Genomic DNA, 12,039 nt, shown 5'->3' on the forward strand with positions numbered 1-12,039 from the left:
TAGGATCCAGGGAAAGCTGGCTGTGTGGAAACAGAATTGGCTTCCCACAGAGGGCAGAGGGTGGGAATAGATGGAGGGTATTCTGCCTGGAGGTTGGTGACCAGTGATTTTACACTGGCATCTGTTCTGGGACCCGTGCTCTTTGTGACTTTTATCAATGACTTGGAAGTGGAAGGGTGGGTTAGTAAGTTTGCAGATGGTGATGTTGTGGACAGGAGGTTACAACAGGACATCGACAGGATGCAGGGCAGCGCTGAGGTGTGGCAAACGGAGTTCAATCTGGAAAAGTGTGACGTGATTGACTTTGAAAGGTCAATCTTAAAGAAGGTGCCATCCATCATTAAGGACCCTCACCACCCAGGACATACCCTCTTCTCATTGCTACCATCAGGGAGGAGGTAACCAGAGACACATGTTCAATGTTTCAGGAACAACTTCTTTCCCTCTGCCAAATTTCTAAACGTTCCATGAACCCATGAACACTACCTCACTACTCCTCTTATTGCACTATTTAGTTTGTTATTTATAGTAATTTTACATCTTAGCACTGTAGTGCTGATGTAAAAAACATGAATTTCACATCCTGTAGGATGGGGACAATAAACCTGATTCCGATTCTTTATCTACAGATGCTGCCGACACGCTGAGTATTTCCAGCATTGTCCGTTTTTATTTTAGACTTTCATCATCTGCAGAATTTTATTTCGTGCTCTCGTTTCCGGTCTAAAGCTTGTGCTCTTGCTGGATTTCCAGCAAGTGTCTTTGCACTGTACTGCTGCCACAAAACAATAAACTTCACATCACAGAGGTCAGTGATAATAAACCGGATTCTCATTACTAAATGTTCACAGGGAGAGCATACAAACTCCGCACAGATCGCTCCGGGCGTCAGGATTGAACCTCGGTCTCTGGAGCTGGAAGGTAGCGGCTTTACCTGCTACACCACAGAAACAAATTGGTGCGACACACGACACCGGAGGAGCTCATACACTTCTGGTCACCTCATTATAGGAAGGATGTTGAGGCTTTGGAGAGGGTGCAGATGAGGTTCACCAGGATGCAACCTGGATTGTGTATAGTTCTGGTCACCCCATTACAGGAAGAATGTCAAGTTTTGGAGGGGGTGTAGGAGATGTTTACCAGGATGTTGCCTGGTTTCGAGGGCATGGGCCATAACAAGATGTTGGACAGTATTGGGTTGTTTTCTCAGGAGTGGCTAAGGTCGAAGGGAGATCTGATAGAGGTGTATAAGATAATGAGAGGCATAGATAGAGTAGCCAGACAATATTTTTTTCCAAGTGAAGAAATGTCAATACCAGAGGGCATGCATTTAAGGTGCGGGGGCAAGTTTTTTCACACAGAAAGTGGTGGGTGACGGGAATGTGCTGTCTGGGGTGGTGGTGGAGGCTTTAGAGACTTTTAAGAGAAGATAGGCACACAAATGTGAGGGAAGTGGAAGGAGATGGACATTGTGTAGGCAGAGGAGATTAGTTTAGTTAGCCACTTGATGACTAATTTAATTGGGTCAGCACAGCATTGTGGGCTGAAGGGCCTGTTCCTGTACTGTACTGGTCTCTGTTCTGGGTCAGACAGCACCTATAGAGGGGAATAAGCAATGGGCATCCCAGGCTGAGAGCCTTCACCGGGACTTTGCGCTCGATCCCGGAGCGGAATGAGTTTGGAATGGGGGAGGTGGTCACTGATGTTGGGAGGGAGTACGTGAAGATAAAGACAAGAGCAGCTCGCTGAGATTTACCTGTTGAAGCACCTGTACGCCTGGGCCTCGGCCTTTGGAGGGGCCTCTGGCAGCTGAGTAATCACAGTTTCCAGGATGTCCGCCTGCTCTCCCAGTGCCTCAGCCCAGGGTGATTGGTAGGATCTGGGAATGGCCGTGACATTGAACTTCTCCGGTGGGATTTCCTTCAGGGGGCCAGAGTAACCTGGTCGGAGAGGAGAGAGCATAATCAAACCTGATCCACAGTCTCACTTCTTTCCCAGCCGCTGGCCATAAGACGTAGGAGCAGAATTAGGCCATTTGGCCCATCGATTCTGCTCCACCGTTCCATCATGGAACCCTCTCAACCCCGTTTTTCTCCTCGTAACCTTTGAAGCCCTGACTAGACAGGAACCTACCAACCTCCACTTTAAATGTACCCAATGACCTGGCCTTCACAGCCGTCCGTGGCAATGAATTCCACAGATCTGGCAAAAGAAATCGACTTTATTTCGAGATACAGTGCAGAACTGGCTGCCCACAGCTTAGCAAGCAGCATTCCCCAGCAACACAACTATTTTTAACACTCGTCTGATCACAGGACAATTTACAATGACCAATTAACCTCCCAACAGGTACATCTTTGGACTGTGGGAGGAAACTGGAGCACCTGGAGAAATCCTATTTCAACTGATCTCTGTGCTAAAGGGACGTCCATCTATTCTGAGGCTGTGCCCTCTGGTCCTAGAGTCCTTCACTGTTAGAAACATCATCTTCATGTTCTCTCCGTCTGGGCCTTTCAATATTCAAAAGGTTTCACTGCAATTCCCCTCTTGTTCTTCTGAACTCCAGCGAGTACAGGCCCAAAACATCAGACAGCCCTCATACATTAACCCCTTCATTCCCAGGATCATTCTCATGAATCTCCTCCAGACCCTCATAATGTCAACACATTCATTCTTAATTGTGGGGCCCAAAACCACTCACAATGCTCCACACCCACATCCCTTACACATGTAAAACATATACCAGCAGGCCCAAGGACAGCCAATGTCCACATCCCTTACACATGTATAATACAGACATCCCACCCTGCAAAAACTCATTTCAGGGAGGTAGCACCATCAATTTGCAGGAGACTTCCAGAACTTCCGGGAGAGGTGGGATGTCTGCAATAGAGTAGCTCCTTAGCAGCCAGCCAGCTAGTTTAAATAACGTTAGCTATGCTAATGAACGAATGGCACCTGTTAAACTCACCTCAACACGTCTTTTACAGTCTTAACCCACCACGGGCAATAGAAAAGTCACTGTTGCAAACAGTGCAGTGAGCAACACTGTCATTATTTTTGACCCCTATTAGGCAGGGGTACACTTTAGTGTAGTCTGGGGTGACGTATGTTTTATATTTTCTTTTTTTGAAACACTTTGCTATGGCGGTGCAGGACACAAAACTGAACTGATGGAGAGACAGAGGTCGACTGTAAAGCCCGCCCACAGAGAAAACTGATTGATCTCTTTGTGCTAAGTAGACCTATCAGGATGCCCACTCCTGCTCCCCCTCTCATTTCCGGGATATTGGATATAATTTGCGGGCGTCGGGGAGCTGCTATTATTATGCGGGAGACTCCTGGAACTTCCGGGAGAGGTGGGATGTCTGATAATACCAGCAGGCCCAAGGACAACTGATGTCCACATCCCTTATTTCATTTATGACACCAGACTCAAGGACAACTTCTACCGGGTAGTCTCCAGACTCTTCCCCAGGCCTCTAATCAGGATCAGGTTTAAAATCAGAATCAGGTTTATATCACCGGCGTGTGACATGAAATTTGTTAACAGCAGCAATTCAATGCAATACATAATCTTGCAGAGAGAAAAAAATAATAAACAAGTAAATCAATTACAGTATACGTATATTGAATAGATCAAAAATGTGCAAAAATAGAAATATTTAAAAATCAGAAATGCATATTTAAAAAAGTGAGGTAGTGTCCAAGGGTTCAAGGTCCATTTAGGAATTGGATGGCAGAGGGGAAGAAGCTGTTCCTGAGTCGCTGAGTGTGTGCCTTCAGGCTTCTGTATCTCCTACCTGATGGTAACAGTGAGAAAAGGACATGCCCTGGGTGCTGGAGGACCTTAATAATGGACACTGCCTTTCTGAGACACCGCTCCCTGAAGATGTCCTGGGTACTTTGTAGGCTAGTGCCCAAGGTGGAGCTGACTAAATTTACAATCTTCTGCAGCTCCTTTTGGTCCTGTGCAGTAGCCTCTCCATACCAGACAGTGATGCAGCCTGTCAGAATGCTCTCCACGGTACATCTGGTGAAGTTTTTGAGTGTATTTGTTGACATGCATATGTCTGACCTATGTCGTGTCATCACTGGCATATGTCGTGAAATTTGTTGTCTTTGAGGCAGCTGTACAATGCAGTACATAACAGAAAACTGTGAATTACAGTACATATATAAATAGTTAAAATAGGTAGTGCAAAAATAAAAATAACAAAGTATTGAGGTAGTGTTCATGGGCTCAATGTCCATTCAGAAATCTGATGGTGGAGAGGAAGAAGCTGTTCCTGAAACGTTGAGTGTGTGTCTTCAGGCTCCTGTACCTCCTCCCTGATGGTAGTAATGAGAAGAGGGCATGTCCTGGGAGATGGGGGTCCTTAATGATGGATGCTGCCTTTTTGAGGCATTGATCCTTGAAGATGTCCTGGAGACTATGCAGGCTAGTGCCCATGATGGAGCTGACTATGTCTATAAGTCTCTGCCGCTTATATCGATCCTTCCCTCCCTCCACACGCTAAATGCTAACTCTAGAACTCACAATCTACTCCATCTTGCCACTTGCACCTTATTGTCTGTCTGTCTGCACTGCACTCTCTCAGGAACTTTATTCTGAGTTCTGTTTTCCTTTATACTAGCTTCATGCCTTCATGCATGGAATGATGTATCTGGATGGCACATTAAAAAAATTCTTTCACTGCATCTTGGTATAATAATATGACAATAATACATCAATTGGAATTGGTAAATTGGTTTATCATTGTTACAGGGAAAAGCTCGTCTTGTATCCTGCTTTACACAGGTCAAATCATTACACAGTGTATTGAGGTAGAACAAGGGAAAATCCTTTGACTTCTGATTAGGACCATAAGATAAAGGAGAAGATTTAGGCCATTTGGCCTAATGTGTCTGCTCTGCGATTTCCTGACTGCTCCACTTCCCTCTCAGCCCCAATCTCCTACCTTCTCCCCATATCCCTTCATGCCCTGACCATCTGTCAGCCTCTGCCTTAAGTACACCCAATAACCTGCTGGGTTGTGGACTATAGTTTCTGATGGACCACAGATCATGGTCTCTTTGGGGGCTTCAGTATTGCTTGCAAGGTGGGGGGCTGATGCTTTCTGCTGGAAAAAGTGGGGGGGGGGAGGGTTGATAGTTTGCTGCTGCTTGTGCATGGGAGGGGGCGGAGGGCTTTGAGATTCTAAAGTTTTTTTCTGTCATTCATTCTCTGGGGTTTTCTGTTTCGAGGATGTCTGCGGAGAGTACAAATTTCAGGCTGTGAACTGTGTACATTCTCTCATATTAAATGGAACCGTTGAGATTGATCAAAAAGTTAGCACTTTGTGTGCTGAAGGACCTGGACTATGATATAGTGCTCTATATTTTATATATGTTTCTAGGATCCCCTCTCAGTCCTCTGAATTCCAGTGAGTATTGTCTGGGGTGACTCCATTTCCCATTGGAGTGGTGACCTTTCTCTCATAATCTTTTCCACACCCAGATGAAGATCTGCTCCAGCGGGTCCTGACTTTGTGACCCTCATCCATCCCGCTAGTGAACAGAAATGGCTCCTTCACTACGACCATGGTGGCGGAAGTTACCTGGAGCAATGATGTTAGGGTTCAACACAACCTTGATGTTCTTGGCGGCGGAGAGTTTGGCGAAGGGTTTGGGGGGAACAGCCGGCCCAGACCCTTTACTGGGGTACATGTGGACCTCTGTCCTGTAGTTCTCCTTCAACCCGTCCACATATTGACCAGCGCCCTGCGGAGAGGGAAAGCAATGAATGACATAATGTATGAGATAATTTGATGACTCTGGGCCAGCACTTGTCGCTATATTATATATATCCACATAAAACACAAAATAATTGATTGCATAAGTACATAAGAAATAGGAGCAGGAGTCGGCCACCTGGCCCATCGAGCCTGCTCTGTCATTCAATAAGACCACAGTCGACCTGGCCACGGACTCATCTCCACCTGCCTGTCTTTTCCCCATAACCTTTAATTCCCCTACAATGCAAAAATCTGCACCCCCTTCAAGTCAGTATTTAGTAGAAGCACCTTTGGCAGCAATTACAGCCTCTAGTCTGTGTGGATAGGTCTCTATCAGCTTTGCACATCTGGGCACTACAATTTTTCCCCTTTCTTCTTTACAAAACTGTTCAAGCTCTATCAAGTTGCATGGGGATGGTGAGTGAACAGCCCTTTTCAAGTCCAGCCACAAATTCTCAATTAGATTGCGGTCTGGACTCTGACTTGGCCACTTTGTTGTTTTTAAGCCGTTCCTGTGTAGCTTTGGCTTTATGCTTAAGGTCATTGTCTTGCCGGAAAACAAGTCTTCTCCCAAGTCGCAGTTCTCTTGCAGATGCATCAGGTTTTCCTCGTATTTTGCTGCATTCATTTTACCCTCTACTTTCAGAAGCTTTCCATAACATTTAGTCTGATGGCCAAAAATCTCAATTTTGGTTTCATCAAGCCATAGAACATTTCTCCAGTTGACTTCAGAGTCTCCCACATGCCTTCTGGTAAACTCTAGTCAAGATTTCATGTGAGTTTTTTTTCAACAGTGGCTTTCTCTTTGCCACGCTCCCATAAAGCTGTGACTGGTGAAGCATCCTGGGTAACAGTTGTTGTATCACAGTCTCTCCCATCTCAGCCACTGACTTACCAACAGTCGGACCTCCCAGATACAGGTGTATTTTTACTGCAATCAATTGAAACACACAGGTGATCTCTATTTAACTAATTATGAGACTTCTAAAACCAATTAGCTGCATCAGTGATGATTTGGTGTGTCATATTAAAGAGGGTGAATATTTATGCAATCAATTATTTTGTGTTTTATATTTTTAATTAATTTAGATCGCTTTGTAGAGATCTGTTTTCACTTTGACACATAAGTCTTTTTCTGTTGATATGTCAAAAAAGCCAAATTAAATCCACTGTGATTCAATGTTGTAAAACAATGTTCTAAAACATTTTTATAGGCACAGTACGTATGTGTATATGAGGAGGTTCTTGAGAATGATAGGGTTAACATATGAGGAGCAATTGATGGATCTGGCCTGTACTTGCTGGAGTTTAGAAGAATAAGGGGAATCTCACTGAGACCTATCAAATACTGAAAGGCCTAGTAAGAGTGGATGCGGAGAAGATGTTTCTTATAGCGGGGGTATCAAGGACCAGAGGACACAGCCTCAGAATAGAGAGACGTCCATTTAGAATGGAGATGAGGAGGAATTTCTGCAGCTTGAGGTGGTGAACTGTGGAAGTCATTGCACCAGATGGCAGTGGAGGCCTAGTCATTCATAATGGTGTCAAAGGTTATGGAGAGAAGGCAGAAGAATGGGGATGACAGGGATAATAAATCAGCCATAATGGAATGGCAGGGCAGACTTGATGGGCTGAATGGCCTAACTCTGATCCTATGTCTTGTGGAAACTCAGTTATGTTTTTGGAGAAGGTGACCAAGGCGATTGTTGGAGTTCAAGTTGCGTTTCTTGCTGTGTGAACATCACAGGCACACAGCATCAGATAAGCAGCACTCACACGAAGAACATAAATTATTATCTTTTATAAACCTACCGATTCCCACCGTTACCTCAGCTATACATCTTCCCACCCTATCTCCCTTCTATTCCCTTCTCTCAGTTCCTTCGCCTCACCGCATCTGTTCCTTTCTGTTCCAGGACATCAGAGATGTGAGCTCCTTCTTCAAAGCACAGGGGTTCCCTCGCTCCACTACTGATGTTCCCCTCACCCATATTTCCTCCATTTCATGAACATCCACGCTCTCCCCATCTCCCTACTGTCTTAACAGTGTTCCTCACGTCCTTACCTACCACCCCATGAGCCACCACATCATTCTCCGCAGCTCGTGCCGTCCCCAAAGGGATTCTACCTCTAAACATATCTCTACCTCCCCTACCCTCTCTGCTATCCAGGTGGATTGTTCCCTCCGCGATTCCCTTGTCCATTCGTCCCTCCTGGCACTCATCTCTGCAAGTGGCCAAAGTGCTACACCTGTCCATAAATTCCCCTCACTTCCATTCCAACATTCCATCCAGCTGAGGCAACATCTCACCTGTGAATCTGTTTGGATTGTCTATTGTGTCCGGTGCTCCCAATGTGTCCTCCTCTACACTGGTGAGGCCCGCCATAAGTCGGGGACCGCTTTGTTGAGCATCTCCACTCCATCCACCAAAAACAGAGCTTCCCAGTGGCCAAACATTTTAATTCTGACTCCCGTCCCAACATGCTAGTCCACAGCCTCCTCTTGTGCCATGATGAGGCCTCCCTCATGGTGGAGGAGCAACATTTTGTACTGTCTGGGTAGCCTCCAACCTGATGGCATGAACATTGATTTCTCCTTCAGGTAAAATAAAAATTCCCTCCTCCCTCCCCTCTTCTTCTATTCTCCACTCCGGCTTCTGACCTCCTCTCACCTGGTTCCCCCCCTCCTTCCCTTTCTCCTATTGTCCACTCTTCTCTCCAATTCTTTCTTCTCTAGCTCTTGACCTTTTCCATACATCTAGCTTCACCTTCCAGCTCTCCTCCTTCCCCTCCCCCCATATTTTTATTCTGGTGCCTTGCCCTCCCTTTCCAGTCCTGAAGAAGGCTCTCAGCCCAAAATGTCGACTGTTTGTTCATTTCCACAGGCGCTGCCTGACCTGTTGAGTTCCTCAGCATTACGTGTGTGTTGCCATAAATTACACTTTTGTTGTTTATTCTTCTCCTGGAGTATTGTGTTCAGTTCTGGTCGTCTCAATATAGGAAGGATGTGGAAGCTTTAGAGAGGGTGCAGAGGAGATTTACTGGGATGCTTATGAGGACAGGTTGAGTGAGGTAGGGCTTTTCTCTTTGGAGTGAAGGAGGATTAGAGTTGACTGGATAGAGGTGTACAAGATGATAAGAGGCAGAGATCAAGTGGAAGACAAAGACTTCTTCCCAAGATGGTAATGGCGAATACAAGGGGCATAATTTTAAGGTGATTGGAGGAAAGTATAGTGAGGGGGGGAGGATGTCAGAAGTAGTTTTTTTCTTTTACACAGAGAGTGGTGGGTGTATGGAACACACTGCCGTGGGTGGTGGTAGAAGCAGATACCTTAGGGTCATTTAAGGGACTCTTAGGCAGGTGGATGAAGGGAAAGTGGAGGGCCATGTGAGAGGGAAGGGTTAGATTGATCTTAGAATCGGTTAAGGGTCAGCACATCATTGTGGGCTGAAAGGCTTGCACTGTGCTGTAAAGTTCGATGTGCGATGTGAGCCTCTAGAGTGGGATGTCCTCCGAACTAGTGGCAGGTCTGAAAGTAGCCAGATGAGGCATGGTGACAGATTGTTTGACATCAGTGGGATATCCCTCCCTCTTCATCTGATTCCTGTGAATAGAAGGGAGGAGGCAGGGTGTCACACAGCAGCTACACTGGAGCAAGGGGCTCAAGAAATGTTTGCCAAACCCTACTATTAGTTCTAAATCTCCCAAACTAGCTCCACACAGAGACTAGCAAATTCACTCTGCCCTGACACCATTGAGTCCCTCTCCGCTCAGGGACCATTGAGTCCCCCTCCACCCTGAGACCATTGAGTCCCCCTCCGTCCTGAGACCATTGATCCCCCTCCACCCTAAGACCATTGAGTCCCCCTCCGCCTGATGACCATTGATCCCCCTCTGCCCGATGACCATTGATCCCCCTCCGCATGGTGACCATTGATCCCCCTCCGCACGGGGGCTATTGAATCCCTCTATGTCCAGAGGCAATTGAATCCCCTTCTGTTCGGGGTCCAGTGATTCCCACTTCACACAGGGATCATTAAATTCCTCCTGTCAGGTGACCATTTATTCCCTTTCTGACCAGGGACATTGAATCACTTTCTGACTTGGGTCCATTGATTCTCGTTCTGTCCAGACAGCATTGAATCTCCCTCCATCTGGGGACCATTAAATCCTTCTCCATCAGGGGATCGTTGATTTCTCCCTCTGTCCAAGGACCACTCAATCTTTCTCTGTCTGGGACCCATTGATTCTCCCCTCCACCGTGGGACCATCAATCTACCTCTGCCCAGGGACCTTGACTTCCCCCAGCACTGTGAGACCATTGACCCTCCACCCAAGCCCCAGTAAGCCAATCAATGCTCATCTCAGCAATGTTGATTTACCACGTGGCCTTGGCCGGGATGCTCTCCAGCAATTACGCCACCTTGGGGGCCACTCCCTGCCGCTTGTCCTCCTATCCCTTCCACTGTGAACTTGTCCACTCTCTTCTGCCGCATCTGGAACATCTTGGATCCTTTGTTGGTGAGAAGAGAGAGTTCCTCCATCATCACATCCTGTGGTACACTGACCTTCTTTCCCAGGTCAAACTCGACCTCTTATTGAAAACAGAGAGAGAGAGATCACAAGTTTTAGACCAGAAATTAGAGCAACAAAAAAATGCCGCAGCTGATGAAACTCTGAAATAAAAACGGACAAAGCTGGAAATTCTCAGCAGGTCAGGCAGTATCTGTGGAGAGAGAATCAGAATCAGGTTCATTGTCACCATCCTATCGGATTTTGCAGCAGCATAAAGTGCAAAGACATAGAAAGGAATAATGAGGTAGTGTACGTAGACCATTCAGAAATCTGAAGATGTGGAGAAGAAGCTGTTCCTGAATTATTGTGTCTTCAGGCTCCTGTACCTCCCCCCGATGGTGGTAATAAGATGTCCCATATTGTGAGGGTCCCTATCCTTGGTGAGGGACGCCACCTTCTTGAGGAATTGCCTCCTGAAGATGTCCTCGATAGGTTATGTCCGTCCTGGCTGGCGGTGTCTACAACCCTCTCGTGATGCTGTGCACTGGAGTTTCCGTACCGGGCAGTGATGCAACCAGTCAGGTGCTGTTCTTCAATGTCCCCTCACTCTGTCCAAAGGGTGGCCTGATCCTTATCTCTCTGGGAGAAAAACCTCCAACCTCAGACAACATCAGGACATGGAAAGTTCATCTCATCTCAGACCTAAAGTGTTGCCTTCTTTTCCTGAAGCTTTGTCCCTTAGTTTAGGACTTTGTTGAGGCCACAAGAAAGCAACATTCATGACGAAGGGTCCTGACGAAGGGTCTTGGCCTGAAACGTCGACTGCACCTCTTCCTAGAGATGCTGCCAGGCCTGCTGCGTTCACCAGCAACCTTGATGTGTGTTGCTTGAATTTCCAGCATCTGCAGAATTCCTCTTGTTTGCGTTTTCATCACAAGATCTTATTCCCTATACTGTGTGCAGTGTACAGAATAAGGTAGATGAACTTGCAGCACAGTTACAGATTGGCAGGTATGATGTTGTGGGTATCACTGAATCATAGCTGAAATGATTGCAGCTGGGAGCCTAATGTCCAAGGATACACATTGTATTGAAAGGACAGGCAGGAGGGCAGAGGGGGTGGTGTTCCTAAGTTGGTTAAAAATGAAATCAAATCTGTAGAAAGAGGTGACATAGGATTGGAAGATGTTGAATCATTGTGGATAGAGTTAAGGAACTGCAAAGGTAAAAAGACCCTGATGGGAGTTATATACAGACCCCTAAACAGTAGTAAGGATGTGGTTTACAAATTACAATTGGAGATAGAAAATGCATGCCAAAAGGGCAATGTTACAATAGTCATAATGGATTTCAATACTCAGATAGACTGGGAAAATCAGGTGGGTGTGGGATTCCAAAACAAGGAATTTCTAGAATGCCTACAAAATAGATTTTTAGAGCAGCTCATGGTTGAGCCCACTAGGAGATCAGCCTTTCTGGATTGTGTGTTTTGCAAGGAACTGGAATTGATTAGAGAGCTTAAGGTAAAAGAACCCTTCGGGGAAAGTGATCATAATATGATCAAATTCATCCTGAAATTTGAGGAGAAACGAAACTCAGATCTATTGGTATTTCAGTGGAGTAAAGGGAATTACAGAAGCACGAGAGAGGAACTGGCCAGAATTGAATGGAAAAGAACACTGGCAGGGATGATGGCAGAGCAACAATGGCTGGAATTTCTGGAAGCAATTTGGAAGGCACAAGATA

At 46.1% G+C, this 12,039-nt stretch overlaps 1 protein-coding gene across 1 annotated transcript in view; it reads right to left on the bottom strand.

Annotated features, from left to right (window-relative positions):
- LOC134348843 (myozenin-2) overlaps positions 1–12,039 on the bottom strand; it is a 45,305-nt gene that overhangs the window by 7,208 nt on the left and 26,058 nt on the right. Inside the window, exons 3-5 of the mRNA XM_063052622.1 lie at positions 10,161–10,372; positions 5,601–5,763; positions 1,757–1,940 (exon numbers count right to left, since the gene is read on the bottom strand). Of these exons, the coding sequence (XP_062908692.1) occupies positions 1,757–1,940; positions 5,601–5,763; positions 10,161–10,372 (559 nt within the window). The remainder of the gene's footprint in view (positions 1–1,756; positions 1,941–5,600; positions 5,764–10,160; positions 10,373–12,039) is intronic.

Source organism: Mobula hypostoma, chromosome 7, assembly GCF_963921235.1.
Source record: "Mobula hypostoma chromosome 7, sMobHyp1.1, whole genome shotgun sequence".
In the NCBI taxonomy this organism is placed as follows: domain Eukaryota; kingdom Metazoa; phylum Chordata; class Chondrichthyes; order Myliobatiformes; family Myliobatidae; genus Mobula; species Mobula hypostoma.